The 22,446-nt window shown below is 43.1% G+C and overlaps 1 protein-coding gene across 1 annotated transcript in view; it reads right to left on the reverse strand.

Annotated features, from left to right (window-relative positions):
- The window catches only part of GNA15 (G protein subunit alpha 15), a 159,289-nt gene that overhangs the window by 50,779 nt on the left and 86,064 nt on the right, over window positions 1-22,446 (reverse strand). The window contains exon 2 of the mRNA XM_077475585.1: window positions 5,502-5,686. Within this exon, the coding sequence (XP_077331711.1) occupies window positions 5,502-5,686 (185 nt within the window). The remainder of the gene's footprint in view (window positions 1-5,501; window positions 5,687-22,446) is intronic.

Genomic DNA, 22,446 nt, shown 5'->3' on the forward strand with positions numbered 1-22,446 from the left:
CAATGACATTATCAGTGTGAGGAGAGGGATTTAGGCTAAGAATTAGTATTGACAGTATTTCTCAACCTTATTAAAGAATGCTCCCATTTGTAAAAAAAAATGATAATGTAAAAGAAAAAAAAAAAAAAAAATATATATATATATATATATATATATATATATATACACATACAAATATGCTTACAGCCTAGACCATCTTTATGTAGAGCAATAATTCTTTTTTCAGATCCTCAGAGAGTTCTTTGCCATGAGGTGCCATGTTAAACTTCCAGTGACCAGTATGAGAGAGTGAGAGAGATAACACCAAATATAACATACCTACTCCACATTCACACCTGAGACCTTGTAACACTAATGAGTCACATGACACCGGGGAGGGAAAATGGCTAATTGGGCGCAATTTGGAAATTTTCACTTCGGGATGTACTTACTTATATTGCTAGCAGTTTAGACATTAATCCCTGTGTGTTGAGTTATTTTGAGGGGACAGCAAATCTACACTGTTATACAAGCTGTACACTCACTACTTTACATTGTACCAAAGTGTTATTTCTTCAGTGTTGTCAAATGAAAAGATATAATAAAATATTTACAAAAATGTGAAAGGTGTACTAATTTTTGTGGGATACTGCCCCCCCTCCCCCTTTAAAATAATCACATTGTGTTGCTTTTCAGCCTGAAATGAAGACAAACACAGTTTTTGTTTTATCCATCTGTATTTACGCAGTGCAATTTATAACATCAACGTGAAAGATATAACAACAAAAGTAGCTGTGTGAATGCTGTAAACAAGGCCTATCTGCTGCTGACTGTACTCACTGTGAAGGCTTGAAAATAAATATGCTTGATGGTATGGAGTTGCCGGCTGCTTTTATTCTATAACACCAAAATGGCAGAAAAAATTAAGTAAAAATTATAAAACAGAATCACTGAGTTGGAAAAAGGATCCCCCCATTGTGTCAGTATTTTGTTGAACCACCTTTTGCTTTAATTACAGCCTTTAGTCTGTTGGGATAGGTCTCTACTAACTTTGCACATCTACAGTAGACTTTGCAATATTTGCCCACTCTTCTTTGCAGAACTGCTCAAGTTCAGTAAAATTTGATGGTGACACTTTGTGGACTGCATTCATTCAACAGATTTCCAATGGGGTTCAACTCTGAGCTCGGACTAGGCCATGCAAGGACATTCACTTTTTTCTGCTTTGACCACTCACTGTGTGGTTATTTTTGTGGCGTGCTTCTTCTTCCCATTGACAACTTTCTGGTAGAGGGCAGCAGATTTTCCTCAAGAATTTGCCCCATCCATTTCACCTTCTCTCCTGACAAGTGCTCTAGTCCCTGCTGCAGAGAAACACCCCCCCATAACAGGATACTACCACCTCCATGCTTTACTGTAGGAATGGTGTTATTTGGATGGTAAGTTTTCTTGGATTTCCACCAGACATATTGTTTGGTGTTGAGGCCAAATAATTAAATTGTAGTCTCATCTGATCATAACACCTTTTTCCATGTGACCTCAGACTCTTATAGTCATGACTGCATGTGGCCATTCTTGCATCCCTCCCTTACAAGCCACATTTGTGGAGAATTTGTGATATAGTTGTCACATGCACACAATGACCACTCGTTGTCATAAATTCCTGCAACTGCTTCAGAGTTGCTATGGGTCTCTTTCTTGGTAGCCTCTCTGACCAGTTTCCTCCTGGCTCTTTCATCCAGTTTGGAGGGACGTCCTGATCCAGGGAGAGTCTGTGTTGTACCAAATACCACTTATTAATAATAGACTTCACTGTGCTTCTAGGCATTGATAGAGCCTTTGAAAAAAAAAATTGTATCTATCTTCTGACAACTTTATCCTGAGGATCGTTTGGCAGTGCCTTGCCTCCCATAGTGGATTGTTTGTTTTAGTTGCACTATCAGAGCCTGAAAGCTATTTTCATGCTGAGCTAATCAAAATGACCACAGCTGATCACAGTTGAAACTCAAATGGCCATTGTGTGCCATTGAGATGGTGATTAGCTACACCTGATTGAGTTAAAAGTAATTTTTAAGAAGGGGTGATTCTTTTTCCAACTCAGTGATTCTGTTTTTGAATTTTGGATGGATTACAAATGTGTCGCTAGCGGCCGAGAAAGGGTTAAAACCGCCGGCAATACGCCGCAATAGCGGCATTTTGCCGGCGGTATTACAGCGCTACCCCATTGATTTCAATGGGGAGCAGCGGTGGAGGAGCGGTAAACACACCACTCCTTCACCGCTCCAAAGAAGCTGCTGGCAGGACTTTTTTCTGACGTCCTGCCAGCGCAACGCTTTAGTGTGAAAGCCCTCGGGCTTTCACACTACACACAATGGTGCAGCTTCTTTAGGGTGGATTGCCTGGTATGAAAGGGGTCTTAAACTGTAAATTTTGCCTGGAAGTGTCCACTGTTGCCCGGGGTGATTCGGGTCAGCCTGCAGCACTGTGCTAGAAGTGTTCCTTCAGTGAGGCATGGGTACAAACATTATTGTTGCTACCGGCAACCACCGGGAAAGTCAGCGGTCATCTGCCCTCATTTGCTCGGGCACAGTTGGTGCTGAAAGACAAGGAGAATTCATGCTAGTTTCAGCATGCCTGGAAACTTCAGTTCATCTTAAAATGAGAGGTTACAGCAGCAGGGGAGGAGCCTGGTTATCAGTTTTACAGACGCCAGCCTGTCTGGAAGTGAAGGGGCGGTGCAACACCCTAGAGGAGACCCAGCGTTCCCTGCTAGCAGAGATCATGAGGCGGAGGAGCAAGATGCCGGAGGGTGGTCTTGTATACCCAGCTCTGACCTGGTTGCCTGACTTGAAGGATCGGACACTGCTGGACACCAGTGTCCGTATGGAACATCGCAGGGGGTTTGCCCTCGGGATGACTGATGGGATGGAGCGACTGTGCCTGTTGTGTCCAGAACGCCGGATACCGACTGTGGTGGTCAGTGCCTGGATCCGTTGTAGCAAGTCATATCCCCCTCCTGACAGAACAAGAAGGAAAATATGTTTGAAGTGATGTATGCTGTTTTGATGCAATTGTTTCTGTCAGTAGGTTTAAAATCCCCTCCTGAGAGAAAACGCTGTAAAAATTTATAGGTAGTTGTTAGCATAGGATGTTGTTGTGGGTTTGTGTCGCAGGACTTTTTCAGATGGGACGGCTGTCCATCCATCTCCGGCTGGAGTGAAGACCTTTGCGAGTGTCTCTCTTTAGGAAGAGATGATCTGACTCAAAATGTGTTGTTATGATGTGTTAATGTTAGCTACAGGGATCTGTAGTCAGGTGTGCGTTTGTTGTATATGATGTAACTGACCAAATATTTTCTATTTTTGTACGTATTTGTTTGTGAATAGCCCTGTCACAGTTTGTTCCCTTTTCCCCATCTCATTTGTACATTTTTTTTATTGGGATGCCCTTGCTCCTAGGCCCAGGAGTTAGTTTTTTTGTAAATTTTCCCAGTTAAGAGATTAGCTGGATGTTAGTGGGAGGTGCATATAGCACCCTCTAATGTGCTAGAAGAGTAATGTAGTTTTTTGTGACAACAGGTAAATTTCCAGGCTTGTGAGAGCAGACCTGAGTGACTCACATGTGGTGTCACTAGGACCTCCCACTTCTTTTCAGAATCTTCTGGTGCTTTCTGGAAAGAGAGTGGGAGAGGGGAGGTGGAACCACCTGGGGTATTCTGAGGAGCCCTGACCAATCCCCAATCTGAATTGGCAGGCCTTCTTAAATACCCAGGTTCAGCCCAGCCGGAGAGGAGTTGATTGGGTGGAAGATGGAGATGGAGTGTTAGGCTGTCAGGGCCTTTGAGGGAGCTCTCCAGTCTGGGGAAGGCTGACCTTGGGCCTGGGCTCGGGTGCAGACGGGACCCTCTTACAACCCACAGAGGTGTCCTGGCCAGGAGGCACAAGAGGAGCAAAAGAGGACAGTGGGAGAACACTGCCGGGCAGGTCTCCAGGGGTTCCACAGAGGCAGCTAGGAGGGCTAGTGAGTGAGCACACCGTTGGGAGGACTGGGAGGCACGCCTGAGAGGACTAAGATGCAGCAGTCTGGGATGGGTGCAAAGCCAGTCTGGAGGATGGTGGTGTCATGAACAGTGGAGCGAGGCAGCTGCAGTCAGGAGGGCTGGCAGTGCCCATAAGAGGTGGTTCTGGGAGCAGTAGCCACAGGGACAGCTAGCACTGGAATTTTCTATTTTTAGGCCCGTGGTCCCTGCCTGTAAAGGGCCTTTGCTTTGGGCCTGGCTGAGCCAGTGTCAGGTCTACAGTGCTAGCTAGTCTGGAAAGAGAAAGGAAGCGATTTCCATGTATTCAAAAAAGAGAATATTCCATACACATGGGATGTGAAAAGGGACATCTGGTGTTCAAGAAATTTAACTCCAGCCTTTTATGACCCTTCCTTTTTAGATTGTAAGCTCTAACAAGCAGGGCCCTCTGATTCCTCTTGTACCAAATTGTAATGTAACTGTAATGTCTGCCCTCGTGTTGTAAAGCGCTGCGCAAACTGTTGGCGCTAATAATAATAATAATTTAGGACCAATAAGTCCAAATTGTAAGCTAACAGACTCTTAAAATATGTTTACTACATTTGCTTTGTATAAAGCAGCAGACTGAAATTAGAAAAATTAGAAACACTGCAAGCGCATTGCAAGTGCACTTGGAAGTGCAGTCGCTGTAGATCTAGGGGGAAGATCTGAAATGAGGGGAAGCTCTGCTGATTTCTATCATCCAGTCATGTGCAAGCAAAAATGCATTTTTTATTGTCCTTGCATTTTCCCCTCAGACCTACAGTGCATTGCACTGCACTTCCAAGCAGGGATCGGCAAGGTGTCCGCACACTGGTGTCCGTGAGCGGCCCTCGCAGTGTCTGCGGCCGCCACAAACTTTTTAGTGCAGAGTCTTCTCCTGTGTATTGTTAAGTAGATCCAGCCGGCCAGCTGGCACCGCCCACTCTAGTGGAGTGGCGTGGAGTGCGGAGTAATCTGTTGAAAGGAGGGACTGGGAGTAGTCTGTGCAGGGGCCACCCAGCGATAGAGAACAAGCAGCCAAGGAGGAGGAAGCAAGGGGTCAGTGGAGTGGAGGAGTGTATGCTGCTGCAGACTGCGGAGTGATATATCTGTGTTCTGTTGGAGGGAGCAGGAACAGTGATTGTCAGTGAATAGGCCGACCAGCCCGGGACGGGGAGAAGGAGAACAGCCGAGAGGCGACTTAGCCGAGGAGGAGGAAACAAGAAAGGAAGGTGCTGGAGGAGGCCTGGAGGACCCTGGCCTGCTCTAAAGGAGGATCTATGGAGGTCCTGCCCTGGCCTACTTTAAAGGAGGATCTATGGCAGACCTGCCCTGGCCTGCTCTAAAGGGGGATCTATGGGGGACCCTGACCTGACCTGCTCTAAAGGGGGATCTTTTGGGGACCATTTACTAAACATTCATGCAACAAGTAGAACTGTTATTTACTGTGTGTCACTTCAACACTGCTCAGATACAATATTACCATGTTTCCTTGCAAGGTGTAAGGCACTTGTAGGGTTTCCATAGCTCCCACCAAAGACTGAGCACAGGTAACTATGTTCTGATGCACGAGTATTGCATACACTTTGCGATCTTCTACTGAGAACCCAGTTCCATGGATGATTCGCATCTGCTTTATAAATGTGCTCTTTCCACTCTCTCCAGTTCCTATAGGAAACAATACAAATTAGTATACTGTACTGTATTTTTTTTTTTAATTAATAACACCTTACTTAAAGATAGAAGTACTGTAGTACAAAAGGCAATATCAGCGATTTGGATTATACTTGCCATGTACTTGCCATGTGCTTTCAATGTGAAGGCCCAGTTTCATCACAAGAACATTGAATAAAGAAGACGCTGGATCTCCACAATTAAGTTAAAGAGCACTACAAGTTTAACATGGGTAAAGAAGCCTTTTAAATCCTACAACAACCAATCATATGTTAGCTTATATGATAACTAACATAAATATAGTCATTTGCTGAATGGGACTTCACATGAAGACTACTAGATCACCAAATTGGCATGACTTTTGCCCTAGATCATGTCAAACCAATTGGTGAATTTATTTGTAAACATTTGGGGTTCCACCCCAATATTTTGGACTGTTTATGCATTTTGGTGATATTCGCTGAGCCTCCCTCATGTTGCCTTGCATGCCTCCCATACCACCTTGGGCCAAACCTCTCTTTCTAATCAGAAGAGGCTATGGCAAAATACACAGCTCCTAGATAAAGGTATTTTACATGTATCTACTCAGTGGACTTGGCACTAGATGATTCTGTTGTGCCATCATAAAAAAAAGATAACATCCCATCCTAAGGCTCTACCCGACCGGTTTTACTGGAGACACCATCATCAAGGGAACTGGCTACTTCTCTTGATGATGCTATCTCCAGCAGAACCAGTCGGGCAGAGTTTTAGGACGTAACGTTATTGCTCATTCGATCAGTGATCGTATCAAACGCTGATTCACATACAGGAGCACTTGGGTATTTTAAACACTGTCTTACAGGAGTTTATATGTGTTTACTAAATTTAATTAATAAATTTGCACTATAGTGATTTTATACTATGGAGCTTGCTTTCTTTTTTCATGCTACTTTGATTATGGTGTGGAATCATGTCTGCTGGTATTGATGTGGAGTTCAAGTGGCAATCCTATTGATTTATCTTGCTGGTGAAGCCATTAACCCTTATGCTGCGTACACACGATCAGAATTTAGGCCAGCAAAAGATCGATGAGAGCTTTTCACCAACCGTGTGTAGACCGTGTGTAGGCTCCATCCAAATTTAGCTGGCCGAATTCCCACCAGCAAAAATTTGAGAGCATGTTCTCAATTCACCCAATGGAAAAACGTTCTAGCGGAAATTTTGATCGTGTGTATGCAATTCTGACGCGCAAAAACTCACACATTCTCAAATTCAATTACAAGATGGAAGCTATTGGCTACTGGCTATCGAACTTCCTTTTTCTAGTCCCATCGTATGTATTATAGGTCACCGTGTTCTTGACAGTCGGAATTTGGTGTGACCGCATGTAGGCAAGAAAGCTTGAGTGAAATTCCGTTGGAATTCCGTCGAGAAAACCATCAGACCTTTTTCCGACCATAATTCCGATCGTGTGTACGTAGCATTAGAGGTACAACATGCTTGTATGACTATTATAATCTTTGGTCATACATATCTGGTAAGCAGCTTTGTTATGAAGCCCATAAAAAGCTCTGGTGCAACCAATTACCTTCAGAAGTCACGTAATTAGATTAGTGAAATGATGTCCACCTGTGTGCAATCTAATGGCGCGTACACACGATCAGACTATCCGCCCGTGTGTGGGCTTCTGCTGACTTTTTCTTTCCAAAAGTCCAGCAGACTTAGAAAGAAGTTTTGATTCAAAATTGTCTGCCGGAGATTGACACCTCACTGGCCCTGTCACCTGGTATGGACTTAAAGGGGAAGCCCTAAAAAAAAACGGCGTGGGGGTCCCCCCAAGTCCATATCAGACCCTTATTCGAGCACTCAGCCCGGCCGGTCGGGAAAGGGGGTGGGGACGAGCGAGCGCCCCCCCTCCTGACCCATACGAGGCCATGTGCCCTCAAAATGGGGGGGTGCTTTGGGAAGGGGGGGCCCTGCGGCCCCCCCACCCCAAAGCACCTTGTCCCCATGTTGATGAGGACAAGGGCCTCTTCCCGACAACCCTGGCCGTTGGTTGTCAGGGTCTGCGGGCGGGGGGGCTTATCAGAATCCGGGAGACCCCTTTAATAAGGGGGCCCCCAGATACCAGCCCCCCACCCTATGTGAATGAGTATTGGGGTACCATGTACCCCTACCCATTCATCTGGTGAAAAAAAGTGTAAAGAAAAAAACACATGTTTTTAAAATAATTTATTGCACAGCTCCGGGGGTCTTCCGTCTTGGGGGGTCTTCTCGCCGGACTCCTCTGCTATCTTCTGCTACCTTTTTTACTAGCTGAGGAGGCCGGCTTTCTTCGTCGTCGCCGCCACCATCCGGGGGTCTTCTTCTGACTTCAGGGATCTTGTTCCCCTCTTCGGGAGTCTTGTCCCCCTCTTCGGTTCTTCTTGCTGGGCCTCCACTATCTTCTTCCAGCTGTTTTACTAGCAGTGGCCCGGTCTTCTGTCGCTGCCGCCTTCTCTTCTTCTCTTCTTCCTTGAGATGTTGACTCAACGCTCTCTCTGGCCGCAATGACAGGGACGCGTTGTGCGATGACTTATATAGGGACAGTGGGCGGGTCATTGGGTGATGTCACATGGTGACCCCACCCCCTTATGATGTCACAGTCCCAGCATCCTCCGGCATCCATGTGACATCAGTCCGATCGTGTGTACGTGGCATAAGTTTCACAATGATCTGTCATTACATATACACACCTTTTTGAAATGCCCCAGAGGCTGCAACACCTAAGCAAGAGGCACCACTATCCAAACACTGCCATGAAGACCAAGGAACACTCCAAAAAAGTAAGGGACAATGTTGTTGAGAAGCACAAGTCAGGGTTAGGCTATAAAAAAAATGATCCCTAGGTGCAACATCAAATCTGTCATAACCAAATGGAAAGAACATGACACAAGAGCAAACCTGCCAAGAGACGACCATACGCCAAAACTCACGGACCGGGCAAAGAGGGCACTAATCAGAGAGGCAGCACAGAGACCTAAGGTAACCCTGGAAGAGCTGCAGAGTTCCACAGCAGAGACTGGAGTATCTCTACATAGGATGACAATAAGCCGTACAATCCATAGAGTTGGGCTTTATGGCAGAGTGGCCATAAGAAAGCCATTACTTTCAGCAAAAAACAAAATGGCATGTTTTGAGTTTGTGAAAAGGCATGTGGGAGGCTCCCAGAATGTATGGAGGAAGGTGCTCTGGTCTGATGAGACAAGAATTGACCTTTTGGCCATCAAAGAAAACACTATGTCTGGCGCAAACACATCACATCACCCAAAGAACACCATCAGTGAAACATGGTGATGGCAGCATCATGCTTTGGAGATGTTTTCCAGCAGTCCGGGCTGGGAAACTGGTCAGAGTTGAGGGAAAGGTGGATGGTGCTAAATACAGGGATATTCTTGGTCAAAACCTGTACCCCTCTGTGTGTGACTCGAGGCTAGGACAGAGGTTCACCTTCCAGCAGGACAAAGACCCCAAACACACTGCTAATGTCGCATACACACAAGCGGAATGTCCGACAGAAAAAGTCAGACGGAGGCTATATTCGGATCGTGTGTATGCCTCATCTAACTTTTCTTAATGAAAATTCGGACGGACCTAGAAAAAGAACATGTTTTAAATATTTCAGACGGAACCAATTCCTATCGGTATGCTATTCCGACCAAAGACGACAAATGCTCTGAAGCAAGTACGAGACAGAAGCTATTGGCTACTGGCTATTGAACTTCCTTTTTCTAGTCCAGTCGTACATGCTGTACGTCACCGCGTTCTTAACGATCGGACTTTGGTGTGATCGTGTGTACACACAACAGTTTCAGAGGAACTCCGTCGGAAAAACCTTCAGAGTTTAATCCGATGGGAAAACCGGTCGTGTGTACGTGGCATAAGGCAACACTCGAGTAGTTTAAGGGGAAACATGTAAATGTGTTGGAATGGCCTAGTCAAAGCCCAAACCTCAATCCAATAGAAAATTTGTGGTCAGACTTAAAGATTGCTTTTCACAGGCGTAAACCATCCAACTTGAAGGAGCTGGAGCAGTTTTGCAAGGAGGAATGGGCAAAAATCCCAGTGGTAAGATGTGGCAAGCTCATAGAGACTTATCCAAAGCGGTGTGGAGCTGCGATAGCCACAAAAGGTGGCTCTACAAAGTATTGACTTTAGGGGGGTGAACAGTTATGCACATTGACTTTTTCTGTTATTTTGTCCTATTTGTTGTTTGCTTCACAATAAAAAAAAAATCTTCAAAGTCATGGGCATGTTCTGTAAATTGAATGCTGCAAATCCTCAATCCATGTTAAATCCAGGTTATGAGGCAGCAAAACATGAAAAATGCCAAGGGAGGTGAATACTTTTGCAAGGCACTGTATATCTTTTTGTACCTTATATATTGGGTTATCGCCATTATAGGGGTAACATCCCCTCTGTTGAGCCCCACACCAGTCTCCCCTTTTGGCTTGATATTGAAGATCTCTTCTTACTGATTAGAAATTCTAATGTTTTACATATTTATTGTTTTTTCATCTTTTGGTGGACATCTTCAAATGAATGATTATTTATGTTTTAGACCTCTGTCATGATTGTTCCCACACCAGGACTCCCCATGGTCAAAACGAGTGGCTCCTTGTAGGGTTTGTTGCAAGGACTTGTGGCCGGTTAAAAGCCCTGTGTTGATTTTTTTTTTGAGGAATGTTTTACTTAAATACTGATTTTGTACATATCTCTGTGCAAAATGTTCAACTGTTTGTACATTTCATATATTGTTTGTATATGTTGTATCATTATTTGCATATCATTTTGCCTTCATAGAAAAACCCCTGATACATCCTGATAAAGATTGTGATGGTCAATTGAAACGCGTTGGAAACATTGGCAGTATCAAGTCTACAAAATAACAATTTCCTGCCTAATTTAGTAGGGGTTTTCCTTCTTTTGTTTTACTTGTGATATTTTAATATGATATACCAGAGTATTGATGTATATAGTAATTTTTAATGCATAGTGATTAATGATTCTTACTCTGAATGGTCTAAGGTTATCATTGGTGTACCCCAAGGTTCAGTGCTGGGACCTTTACTTTTTAATATCTTTATAAATTATATTGGGTCTGGGATCAAAAGTAAAATTTCTGTCTTTGCAGATGACACCAAGATATGCAGTGGAATAACCTCCTTACAGGATGTCTCCAATTTACAAGCCGACCTCAATACACTGTCTAATTGAGTAACTATGTGGCAGATGAGGTTTGATGTTGATAAATGTAAAGTTATGCACTTGGGGGCTAAGAATATGCATGCATCATACATGCTAGGGGGAGTACAACTGGGGGAATCCATAGTGGAGAGGTATCTGGGGGTTTTGATAGATCGTAAGCTCAATAATAGCATGCAATGCCAAGCTGTTAAAGAGAGGTATGGACTCCAGAGAGAGAGAGAGATATAATTGTATGCACTTGGGGGCTAAGACTATGCATGCATCATACATGCTAGGGGGAGTACAACTAGGTGAATCTGTGGTGGAGAAGGATCTGGGGGTTTTGATAGATCATACGCTCAATAATAGCATGCAATGCCTGTAAAGAATGATAGCAAGATAGACTCCATTTTGTATTAGATTTTATGTGTTACATGACCACTCTTGAATTCAGATATGAGTTTAAGTTGAAACTCACACATGTTTCTAGTGTTATCTATAGAAATGTTCTCGAGGTCGTTCTGATATATATATTAAGACCGTGGAGTTTGACTTAGCTCAGGCTTACGTTTGTTTTAGATAAGATAACGACATCTGTTCAAGAATACATATATTTTGTAGTAAAGATGATGTAAAAATTTGGCTCATGGCATCAGCTAATAAGTAAAATATTGACTGAAGCTATTTCTTCTGTATACGTGTACCACTTCAGAAACTCCTCCTATGTCATCTCAAGACCACATAAAAGTACCATTGTGACCTGGTTTAAGCCAGATACCTCAATAAAGTGAACGGTTGCCAGTTTCCTGTTTCACTTATTGATATCTCCGGGCCTGGGGGTCTACGGAAGTCTTCCTGCATTACCTGAACCTAGCTGGGTGGTCCTAGAAGCTGAATTTCCCTACAACTGGGGGCTCCTTGTCCGGGATACAAAACATTAAACAAACATCAGCTTAAGGGTAAGTTTTTAATTTGTCTTTATTGACAAAATATTCCTTACCCCAGCTCTGATTTAATGTTTTTTTAGACCCGTAAATTAGTAGGGGATAGGATCACGCCAGAGGTTAATATTGGAGGGTTTTTGGGAAATCCACAAAGATAAGCAGTACTGCATACACATATATAGATACATTTCTTTTGGGAAGAAATATGAGAAGGTTAATGAGGAAATAGACTCCGGTGACCCCAAAATCTTTTGCTTATTCTTTCTATTGCTTAAAAACTATAAGATTATCTGTTGTGTGGGTCAGAAGGCTGCGTGGTAAAACAGTCGGCTCCCACTGTCAATATGGGTCAGAAACAAGGTAAAGAAGATCCTCCCCCTCTTCCCAACCCAGGAGAAACATGTAAAGATTTTGTAGCCAGAGTTTGTGGTACTAATTATGAATTTATAGTCCCATGGGTTTCAAATTTAGCGGGCTGGACCGAAACCATGCACAGTGTAGACCCCTTTTCCCGGAATGGTAACAATGATAATTTTCATATGGATATGATTAAAGGATTGTGTTTAGGAGATAAGAGAACTTTCCCTTGGTACCCTGGGGATCCCCAATGGGATATGGATTATATGGAAAAGGGAGGGGAGAACTGGTTAAAATACGCCCCATATTGGTTTGAGAGGGAAAATAAGAAACAGAAAAAGCCCACCAAATGTCTAAGTAAGGAAGATTATGACCAGAAACATAGAGAAGAAGCCGATAGAAAGAGAGTTTTCCCTGACCCAACAGCCCCATCTCTGCCAACAGTCAGTCATCCTCCACCCGCATATGTACATGTCTATCCAAGTTTAGCAAAGGAAGATATTGATCTTCTGGCTGGACATTATGCAACCAGACAACGGCAGGTCCCTCCCGCTCCACAACCACAACAGCAGATTGTTCCTGCTCCACAACAAGATAGACAGCACCCACAGAGGAGAGAAGCGGGAGCCCAAGTCCAGGTAGCTGAACCAGAAGATCAGGGAGCTATAGGAGAGGTAGTTTCACCACCTGGCCAAGAGCAGGAGGAAGAACAGGAAAACGCTGATAGGGATAGAATATTCAGTCCCCCTAAAACAAAGAGTGGAGCTGTATATTGTAACCCTAATCTTCAAGTGCCTTTCATGACCATTGGAAATGAAATATTGAAAAAGGCAATAGACATTGAGGACATTGACAGGATAGTAAAACATTGCCCCAAACCCACCGCCTCTGCAGGAGGTACTTTAACTTACTTAAAAAAGGCCTGTAAGGGTAGAAATTACACACAGGAAGATATGCGTCTTATCATTGATGGCATCATAGGACACACCAGTTCCTGGAACTGGGCAAATGTTGCAACTATAAACACTATTGACACTAGAAATGCGGGAACATATGGGTTAAACACAGTACCAGGTAGGAACACCATGTGGACGGAATTAGAGACTGAAATGATGAGAGTATTTAAAAATAAAAGTTCCCTCCCTACTGCCATAGCATGCAAACAAAAGTCAGGAGAGACTGTAGTTGAGTTCTGGAAAAGGTTTCATGAAAATTGGACAACAGAAGCTGGATTAGCTACAACTACTGATGTGGGAGCTTTGTTTATTCAAACTTATATGAATAATCTAAAACCCCAGTTCGCCTTGGTGGTCAAACAGATGATATCGGAATGGACCACACAGACGATTGACCAATTTCAGGAAACTTTAATACAGAAAGAAGCAGCAGGGTGTTTCGATGTAATAAAAGAGAAAGCAGTGAGTACCCATTATCAGGGTGGAGTGCAAGCCCAGCCTCCCCAAGTTAATGGTGGACAATGGGACAGTGGAAATAGAGGTAGAGGCAGAGGAAGAGGAAAAATAAGAGGGAAAGGACATGGTTTTTCCAAACCCCCCCAGCAGTCACGCACATGTTGTTTTAACTGTGGGCAGGAGGGGCACTGGAGAAATCAATGTCCTTATGAATGGAATGACCCGAATACTCAAGATCAAGATCAAATGCATACACAGGGACCCCAATCTAGCCAACAGAATCATGTTGCCCCAAAACAACAGGGTCCCCGATTCCCTATACAGTGGAATCAACAGCAACTGAAATGAAGCTGCCCAGAAGGTAGTATCCCAGCATTTCCCTTGATCTCACACTCTTACAATGAGCAACCAATTGTGACCTTATATGTTAAATATAGGCCTGTTCCGTTTTTAACCGATTCAGGAGCGACTCGGAGCACCCTCAGTGAGGACTACTACAGAGGTGAGACCAAAATTGCTGAACCTTCTATGGGAATTAATGGGATACTTACCAAAACATACAAAACACCGCCTTTACCAGTAAGTGATGGTGAAGGGGAAGGTGCAACAGTCTTGCATCATTGTTTCAGGATTATACCAAACTGTCCCGTGAACCTCTTGGGAAGAGATTTGATGGGAAGATTGGGTATAACACTGAAAATGACCACTGAAGGAGGGGTCTTCGTACACTCCAAGGTAATACCAATATATTACACTGAGGATAGTGATCTCCCTCCACCAGATGATCCGGTATGGTCTAAAAGCTCCTTGGATGTAGGTCTTATTTCTTGTACCCCATACAAGGCAACTTTAAAATCGTGGGCACAGCCGGTTTATCACAAACAATACCCCATTTCAAAAGAAAAAGAGGAAGGAGTTGCTCCAATGGTAGAAAGGTTCCTGCAGCAAGGAATTCTTAAAGAGATACTCTCACCCTACAACACCCCCATTAACCCAGTAAAGAAGCCGGATGGCTCTTACAGGTTTGTACAAGACCTCAGAGCTATAAACAACCTAGTGGTACCCATTGCTCCCATAGTGCCTGACGTGCCATCACTCCTAACCTCCATACCATCCGATGCAGAGTATTTTTCGGTCATTGACCTTTGTAATGCATTTTTTTCAGTTTCTGTTGACGAAGAGACACAACCTATTTTCTCGTTCAGTTTCAGAAAAAGGCAAATGACGTGGTGTCGAATGCCAATGGGGTATGTAGACTCCCCTGTAGTATATACAGTGGCCCTCCAAGCAACCCTGCGGTCCTGGGCACCCCGCCATGGTTCCGTCCTACTTCAATATGTTGATGATTTGTTGTTGTGTAGTCCAAGCCAGAAAGCATGTAAAAATGATGGTTTAGATCTGTTAAATTGGTTAGCAGACAATGGTCACAAGGTTTCTAAGAAAAAGCTACAATGGTGTCAGGAAACTGTTGAATACCTTGGTTTTGTACTCTCCAAAGGAGAAAGGAAAATCAGTCACAAGAGAGCTGAGGCTCTCGTGGGTCTGCCCCGCCCACTTACTAAGAAGGACATGCTATCCTTTCTTGGTATGATTGGTTACTGCCGCCAATGGATACCTGATTGTTCCTACTATGATAATCTCCTGAGGCAAGCCACAGGTACTGACATGCCAGATTGTGTGAAATGGAATGATGAAATGTACAATGCTTTTGTGTATCTTAAAACTGCAATGGTCACAGCTCCTGGACTTGGACTACCTGAATATGGGAAAATGTTTCACTTGTTTGCAAGGGACAATTGTAAAACTATGGCGGGGGTCCTGGCCCAGGAGCATGGGGGCAAACTCCGCCCTATTGCGTTTTTTTCAAAGGTTGTGCCTATGCCGGTACAGGGCATGCCCGCATGTCTCAGAGCTCTTGCGTCGTGTGCGATGGTCGTGGAATTGGCTACATCATTCACTCTAGGACATGCCACCACACTGCATACCACTCACAATGTATCCATCCTACTAAAAAACATCCATACCCAGCACATGTCAGCCCAGAGGCTGAGTGGTTATGAAGTCATTTTACTTTCTAACCCAAAACTTGAGATAAAATATGCCTCTCCCACTTCTGGCCCAGTTCCAATCCTGAATGCCTTGCTAGGCTTGAAAGGTGAAGAAGATGAGGTAGTGCCTCAACATGAATGCATGGACCTCATCCACCAAGACACATCCCCGAGACCAGACATGTCTTCCACTGCTCTCCTTGGAGCACAGAATGTCTTCGTGGATGGGTCTTGTTCAAGACCAAATGATAATACATACCATGCAGGGTATGCTGTTGTTCAGCTGCCTGATAAAATACTGGAAGCAAACCCTGTCCCATTCCAATCAGCACAAGCTGCAGAACTTATAGCTCTTACTAGAGCTTGTCAGCTTTTTGAAGGGCAGGATGTCAACATTTACACAGACTCCAAGTACGCTTACGGCGTTGCACACGATTTTGGAGTTATATGGAAAAGGCGGGGCTACATAGCAGCAGATGGTAAATCCATCTCACACTCCACTCTTGTCACAAGTTTGCTAGAAGCTATACAATTGCCAAGGTCCATAGCTATATTACACTGTAGGGCACATACAGGGCAACAGGATGACATAGCCAAAGGCAACGCTTTAGCTGACAAAGCAGCAAGAGAAGCAGCATTCACACAGCCTGCAAACACACAAATGCCATTACTCTCACCAGAAATTCCTCTTTTGGATCAAACATTGCGTGACCTCCAAGCATATGCCACAGACCAAGACATCCAGCAATGGAACTCAGCAGGTGTGCAGACAAGCCCAGAAACTGACCTTGTCTGCCAAGAGGGGAGACCATGTATCCCTGTAGCCAGCGCACCCATTTTTATTTCACAATACCATGGGATAGGTCACAGAGGGTGGAAAGTCACATGTGAACTTTTGGATAAGGATTTTTACATTCCAGGTCTTCCCTCTCTTGTAAAGGCATATGTTTCCAGATGCATCACATGCATTCGGAATAACCCTAGGAACCCTCACAAAGTAAAACATGAACATCTGATATATCCATCTACACCATTCACTCACCTGCAGATAGATTTTACACACATGCCCAAACTAGGTAAAAGGCAAGAATTTTTGCTCGTAATTTTGGACGTATTTTCGAGATGGTTGGAGATATTTATAACTACAAAGGAAGATGCACAAACAGTAGTGAGGATTCTGATACAAGAAATTATTCCAAGGTGGGGTTGCCCACTACAGATCAATTCTGACAATGGTCCTGCATTTGTGGCCAAAGTTTGTCAAGACCTGGTAAAAACACTGAAAATAGAATGGAAATTTCATATTCCTTACCACCCCCAGAGTTCAGGTATAGTGGAAAGGATGAACAGAACCATTAAGGATAAGATCAGGAAGGCCACTGGAGGTACGTATGCAAATTGGAAGAAGGTCCTCCCAGCTGTACTAGCCGAGATAAGAATGACACCCTCTAAAAAGACAGGATACTCTCCTTTTGAAGTCTTAATGGGTAGGCCATTCCCCACCCCATGGGCCAGACAGCCACTTATGATAGAAAGAGGGGACCTAGGTCTTATTCAGGAAGAATATGTAAAAAAACTTATTGAAACTTTGGATCAAGTTGAAAGGAACGTTGCTCGCACCTCTCCTTCTTCTTCACAGGAACCTACACACCCTTTTCAGGTGGGTGACACCGTGGTGGTCCAGCAATTGAAACGCACCAAGAAACAGGAGTATCCCTTTGGACCCCCAACCACAGTGATCGCAGTTACCCGCACAGCTATTCTGGTAGAGGGACAACAGGCCTGGATTCATGCAAGTCGTGTAAAGAAGGTCAACCAGGAACCTAAGAAGCAAGGCAAAGACAAAGATAAAGCACAGAGAAGTGAAGCAGATAGTCAAGACTCTGAACAAGATGACTTCGCTTATTTCACCACGGACTTCTGGGAAGGCCTTGTGCCTCTTATGCTGGGCTGCCCTGATTGTGTTCCTGCCAACTTTGCTGATAACTAACTGTATTTATCATCCTGAAGATTTGGGACCCATAAAGAGTATTTGTGGAGCCTCTAACACTCTACAACAGAATAATATGAATAACACACATGACAGACACAAGAGAAATGAATACTCAGAAAGTTTTACAGATAAAATGTTATTATTGAAGTTTAAATATAGCTACGCCCAGAAGTCTGGATTTGAAAAATGTTGGATATGTAGTAAACTCCATCCTAGCACGGCTAGGATCCCCTTAATGGCCGTACCTCTAAACTTCACCCCTCTCCTTAATGGCACTCCTCCTGTCGTTCTTACAACTGTCACAAGAATGCTTTCAAATAATACCCTTACTTTCCAGATTATTGGTAGAAGTCATTTCCCAGACTGGTGTTTTAGGTTGGGAAACTCCACAAACGGAGCTGAAGTTTGCCAACAAGCTAACATTAACTTTTCAATGACATCAATTGAAAGTCCTTTCTTTCACACTTCAGAATCTGACCTAAACACCACTCTGATAAACTTTCTTAGCTCCAGTTCCGGTTCCACAGTAGGACAATTATTGTCGAGTTTAACCTTTTCCAGTCTTTCTGATGAAATGATGACAATATTCAACAAACGATCTTTAGCTCTAGGAAACAGTATTTATATTTGTTGTGGAAAAATCTGTCACCCTTGGATCCCCACTGAACCCCAAGGATGGTGTTATCTCGCAGCCCTAGTTCCCATCATGGGCGTAGTAGGAGATAGCAAGGGAAGACACCTCCTTGAAGCTAGCATGCATCCTAGGTACCCCCTCAAACACCGCAATAAAAGAGAGTTATTTCTTGAAAAAGATATGGCATGGGCTTGGTTCCCCTCATGGACTGGGTGGGGAATAGACTTCATGAAAAGGTTGAATAAATACACTGGAATCATTGATGAAGTAATGGAAAAGAATTCTGAGGATATTACTAATTTAAATATAGAAACTAGGGCAATTAGAAAACAATTAGAACTACACGAGTTAGCCATAGAAAGCATGAGTGCTGCTTTAACAGGGATATGTGAAAACACAGAAGATTATGAGTGTTGTACCTGGTTTCATAACACAAGTATTGAGGTACCGGATTACTACGATATAATTGCACAACACCGGAAAGAAGTAAGCAAATTACAAGATGAAGCTAGAAACATTGCTAAGACATGGGATCCTTTTGCAAACCTAAGTTCTGGAATAGGAATACTTACATGGTTAAAAAGTGCTGCCATAACTATAACTATGATTATTCTTTTAGTTTTGTTCCTATATGCCTGTTATAAGCTTATAATGTGCATAATTGTTAAGGCATCCCGAACCCCTGATCCTGCTGCTGCAAATAGAGTTTATCTTAGTATGTATTATGATAGAAGAAAGATTACATAACTGTGAAATGTAGTGAGTCATATAAATGCCTCAAAGAGGGGAACTGTAAAGAATGATAGCAAGATAGACTCCATTTTGTATTAGATTTTATGTGTTACATGACCACTCTTGAATTCAGATATGAGTTTAAGTTGAAACTCACACATGTTTCTAGTGTTATCTATAGAAATGTTCTCGAGGTCGTTCTGATATATATATTAAGACCGTGGAGTTTGACTTAGCTCAGGCTTACGTTTGTTTTAGATAAGATAACGACATCTGTTCAAGAATACATATATTTTGTAGTAAAGATGATGTAAAAATTTGGCTCATGGCATCAGCTAATAAGTAAAATATTGACTGAAGCTATTTCTTCTGTATACGTGTACCACTTCAGAAACTCCTCCTATGTCATCTCAAGACCACATAAAAGTACCATTGTGACCTGGTTTAAGCCAGATACCTCAATAAAGTGAACGGTTGCCAGTTTCCTGTTTCACTTATTGATATCTCCGGGCCTGGGGGTCTACGGAAGTCTTCCTGCATTACCTGAACCTAGCTGGGTGGTCCTAGAAGCTGAATTTCCCTACAATGCCAAGCTGCTGTTTCCAAAGCGAGCAAAGTTCTTTCTTGTATTAAGAGAGGTATGGACTCCAGAGAGAGAGATATAATTTTGCCCCTGTTGAAATCATTAGTAAGACCTCATCTGGAATATGCAGTTCAGTTTTGGGCACCAGTTATCAAAAAGGATATTGGGGAACTGGAGAAAGTGCAGAGAAGGGCAACCAAACTGATAAGAGGCATGAAAGAGCTCAGCTATGAGGAAAGATTAGAGGAACTGAATTTATTCACTCTTGAGAAGAGGAGAATAAGGGTGGATATGATTAACATGTTCAAATATATAAGGGGTCCGTATAGTGAACTTGGTGTTGAGTTGTTCTCTTTACAGTCAACCCAGAGGACACGGGGGCACTCTTTACGTCTAGAGGAAAAGAGATTTCATCTTCAAATTCGGAAAGGTTTCTTCACAGTAAGAGCTGCGAAAATGTGGAATAGACTCCCGCCAGAGGTAGTTATGGCCTGCTCAGTAGATTGCTTTAAGAAAGTCCTGGATACTTTCCTGAATGTACATAATATATCTGGGTACTAACATTTATAGGTAAAGTTGATCCAGGGAAAATCTGATTGCCTCTTGGGTGATCTGGAAGGAATTTTTTCCCCTGCTGTAGCAAATTGGATCATGCTCTGCTGGTTTTTTTTTGCCTTCCTCTGGATCAACTGTGGGTATAAAATTGGGTATATTGGATTGTACGGCATTTTTAATTTTTTTTTATTGTTTTTAAGGTTGAACTGGATGGACGTGTCTTTTTTCAGCCTGACTAACTATGTAACTATTGTACAATAAATAATGTTGTTTTATGAAAAACCTTGTATGTTGCTGCAGTAAAGTTCCAAGGAAGAGAAATGTATTTTTACACCTGTATCAGTATATACCTCTCTAGCTACACTTACCAAACAAAACATATATATTCTACATCTCAGGAGTACATACAGCTCTCTCATTCCCAATTAAATAAAAACACCTTGCCCTTCTTTCAAGTACATACATTTTCACATCTGCAAAACCCAAAAATATTAAAGAGCCAAATTTACTGCCAGATCGATTGCTGTGCACTATTCTACTGGTATTCTGCAGATATTCTTTAAACCCTCCAAAAAAGAAGAACCACGGACAAAACTGTGTCAACAAATAAACCCTTTTTTATCAATAACACAATACACGAAAACAGAACCCCTAAGGCCGCGTATACACACGGGCGGACTGTATGGCCTACTTAGTCCGTCGAAACACATTTCAGCGGACAGTCCGCTCGTGTGTGGGCTTCAGCGGACTTTTTCAGCGTGCAGTCTGGCGTACTAAGTATTTCGGAATTTTCGAAATTCTGTCCGTCATACTGTGGTTTCAGCGGACAATCCGCTCGTCAGTAGGCTAGTTCGACGGACTAGGAATTGCGCATGCTCAGAAAGGATTTACACGGCGAAAGGTTGCATTGCTGTGTATTGAACTTCCTATTTCTAGTCCCGTCGTACGTGCTGTACACGTCATCGCGCAAGCTTTCGACGGACTGTTTGTGCATCCGTGTGTGGTCAAGTCCGTTCATTCGAAAGTATGACGGACTGTCCGTCGGATTGTATGACGGACTAAGTAGGCCATACAGTCCGCCCGTGTGTACGCGGCTTAAAACATATAAGCACAACATCTTATTATTAGTCCCCTTCACATCACTATATATGTTAAAGTTTTACTAAACCCAGGACCCCTCACTATATCTGGTCTCCCACAGTACGTAGAGCATGGAAGTTTTAGTAAATATTAAATACTAAATACATTTTTGCATCAGCAGTATATACAGTACCTTGAAAAAGTATTCATACACTTTGAAATTTTCCACATTTTGTCATGTTACAACCAAAAACGTAAGTGTATTTTATTGGGATTTTATGTGATAGACCAACACAAAGTGGCACATAATTGTGAAGTGGAAAGAAAATAATAAATGGTTTTTAATTTTTTTTACAAATAAATATTTGAAAAGTGTGGCCTGCATTTATATTCAACCCCCCTGAGTCAATACTTTGTAGAACCACCTTTCACTGCAATTACAGCTGCAAGTCTTTTTGGGGATGTCTCTACCTGGTTAGCAATTCTAAAGAGTGAAATTTGTGCCCATTCTTCATTGCAAAACAGCTCAAACTCTGTCAGATTGGATGGAGAGCGTCTGTGAAGGGCTTCACAGAACAGCTATATTTATACTGAGATTAAATTACACACAGGTGGACTCTACTAATTAGGTGACTTCTGAAAACAATTGGTTCCACTATATGTAAACCACATATAAGTATGTAAACTACAAATAACTACAAATAACTTCAGGTGAAATACAGGACTCTCTGAAAACATGTGGTGTGGCTGTTTCAAGATGCACAATAAGGAGGCACTTGAAGAAAGATGGGCTGCCTGGTCAAGTCACCAGAGGAAAGCCATAACTACACAAATGCCACAAAGTATCCCACTTATAATACGCCAAAGAGCACAAAGACAAGAATCAAACCTCAAACCAGTGTTGCCAACTGCCTGTATTTTTACGTTCAGCCCGTAAAAACAGGGCACTTTTACCCCGCCTGTAAATGTCCGTAGCATGGGAAAAGTGGCAGTAAAAATGTCTGTGACCAGCTCAGCTTGGAACTGCGCATGCACATTTCCCGGAGATGCCCGAGAGCCAGCTGCCAAGACAATCCGATCTGCACCTCTGATAGTTGCTCTGCCCACCATGGCCTCTCAGCCAATCAGCATTACTGAAACTCGCCCTCCTCCTGCAGCCCACCACATTTGACAAGATGATGCGGGCAGACGAAAGTGTGGTGTGTTCG

The sequence above is a fragment of the Lithobates pipiens genome, unplaced genomic scaffold (genome assembly GCF_037356315.1).
Source record: "Lithobates pipiens isolate NorthernLeopardFrog02 unplaced genomic scaffold, aLitPip1_a1.2 Scaffold_13, whole genome shotgun sequence".
In the NCBI taxonomy this organism is placed as follows: Eukaryota; Metazoa; Chordata; class Amphibia; order Anura; family Ranidae; genus Lithobates; species Lithobates pipiens.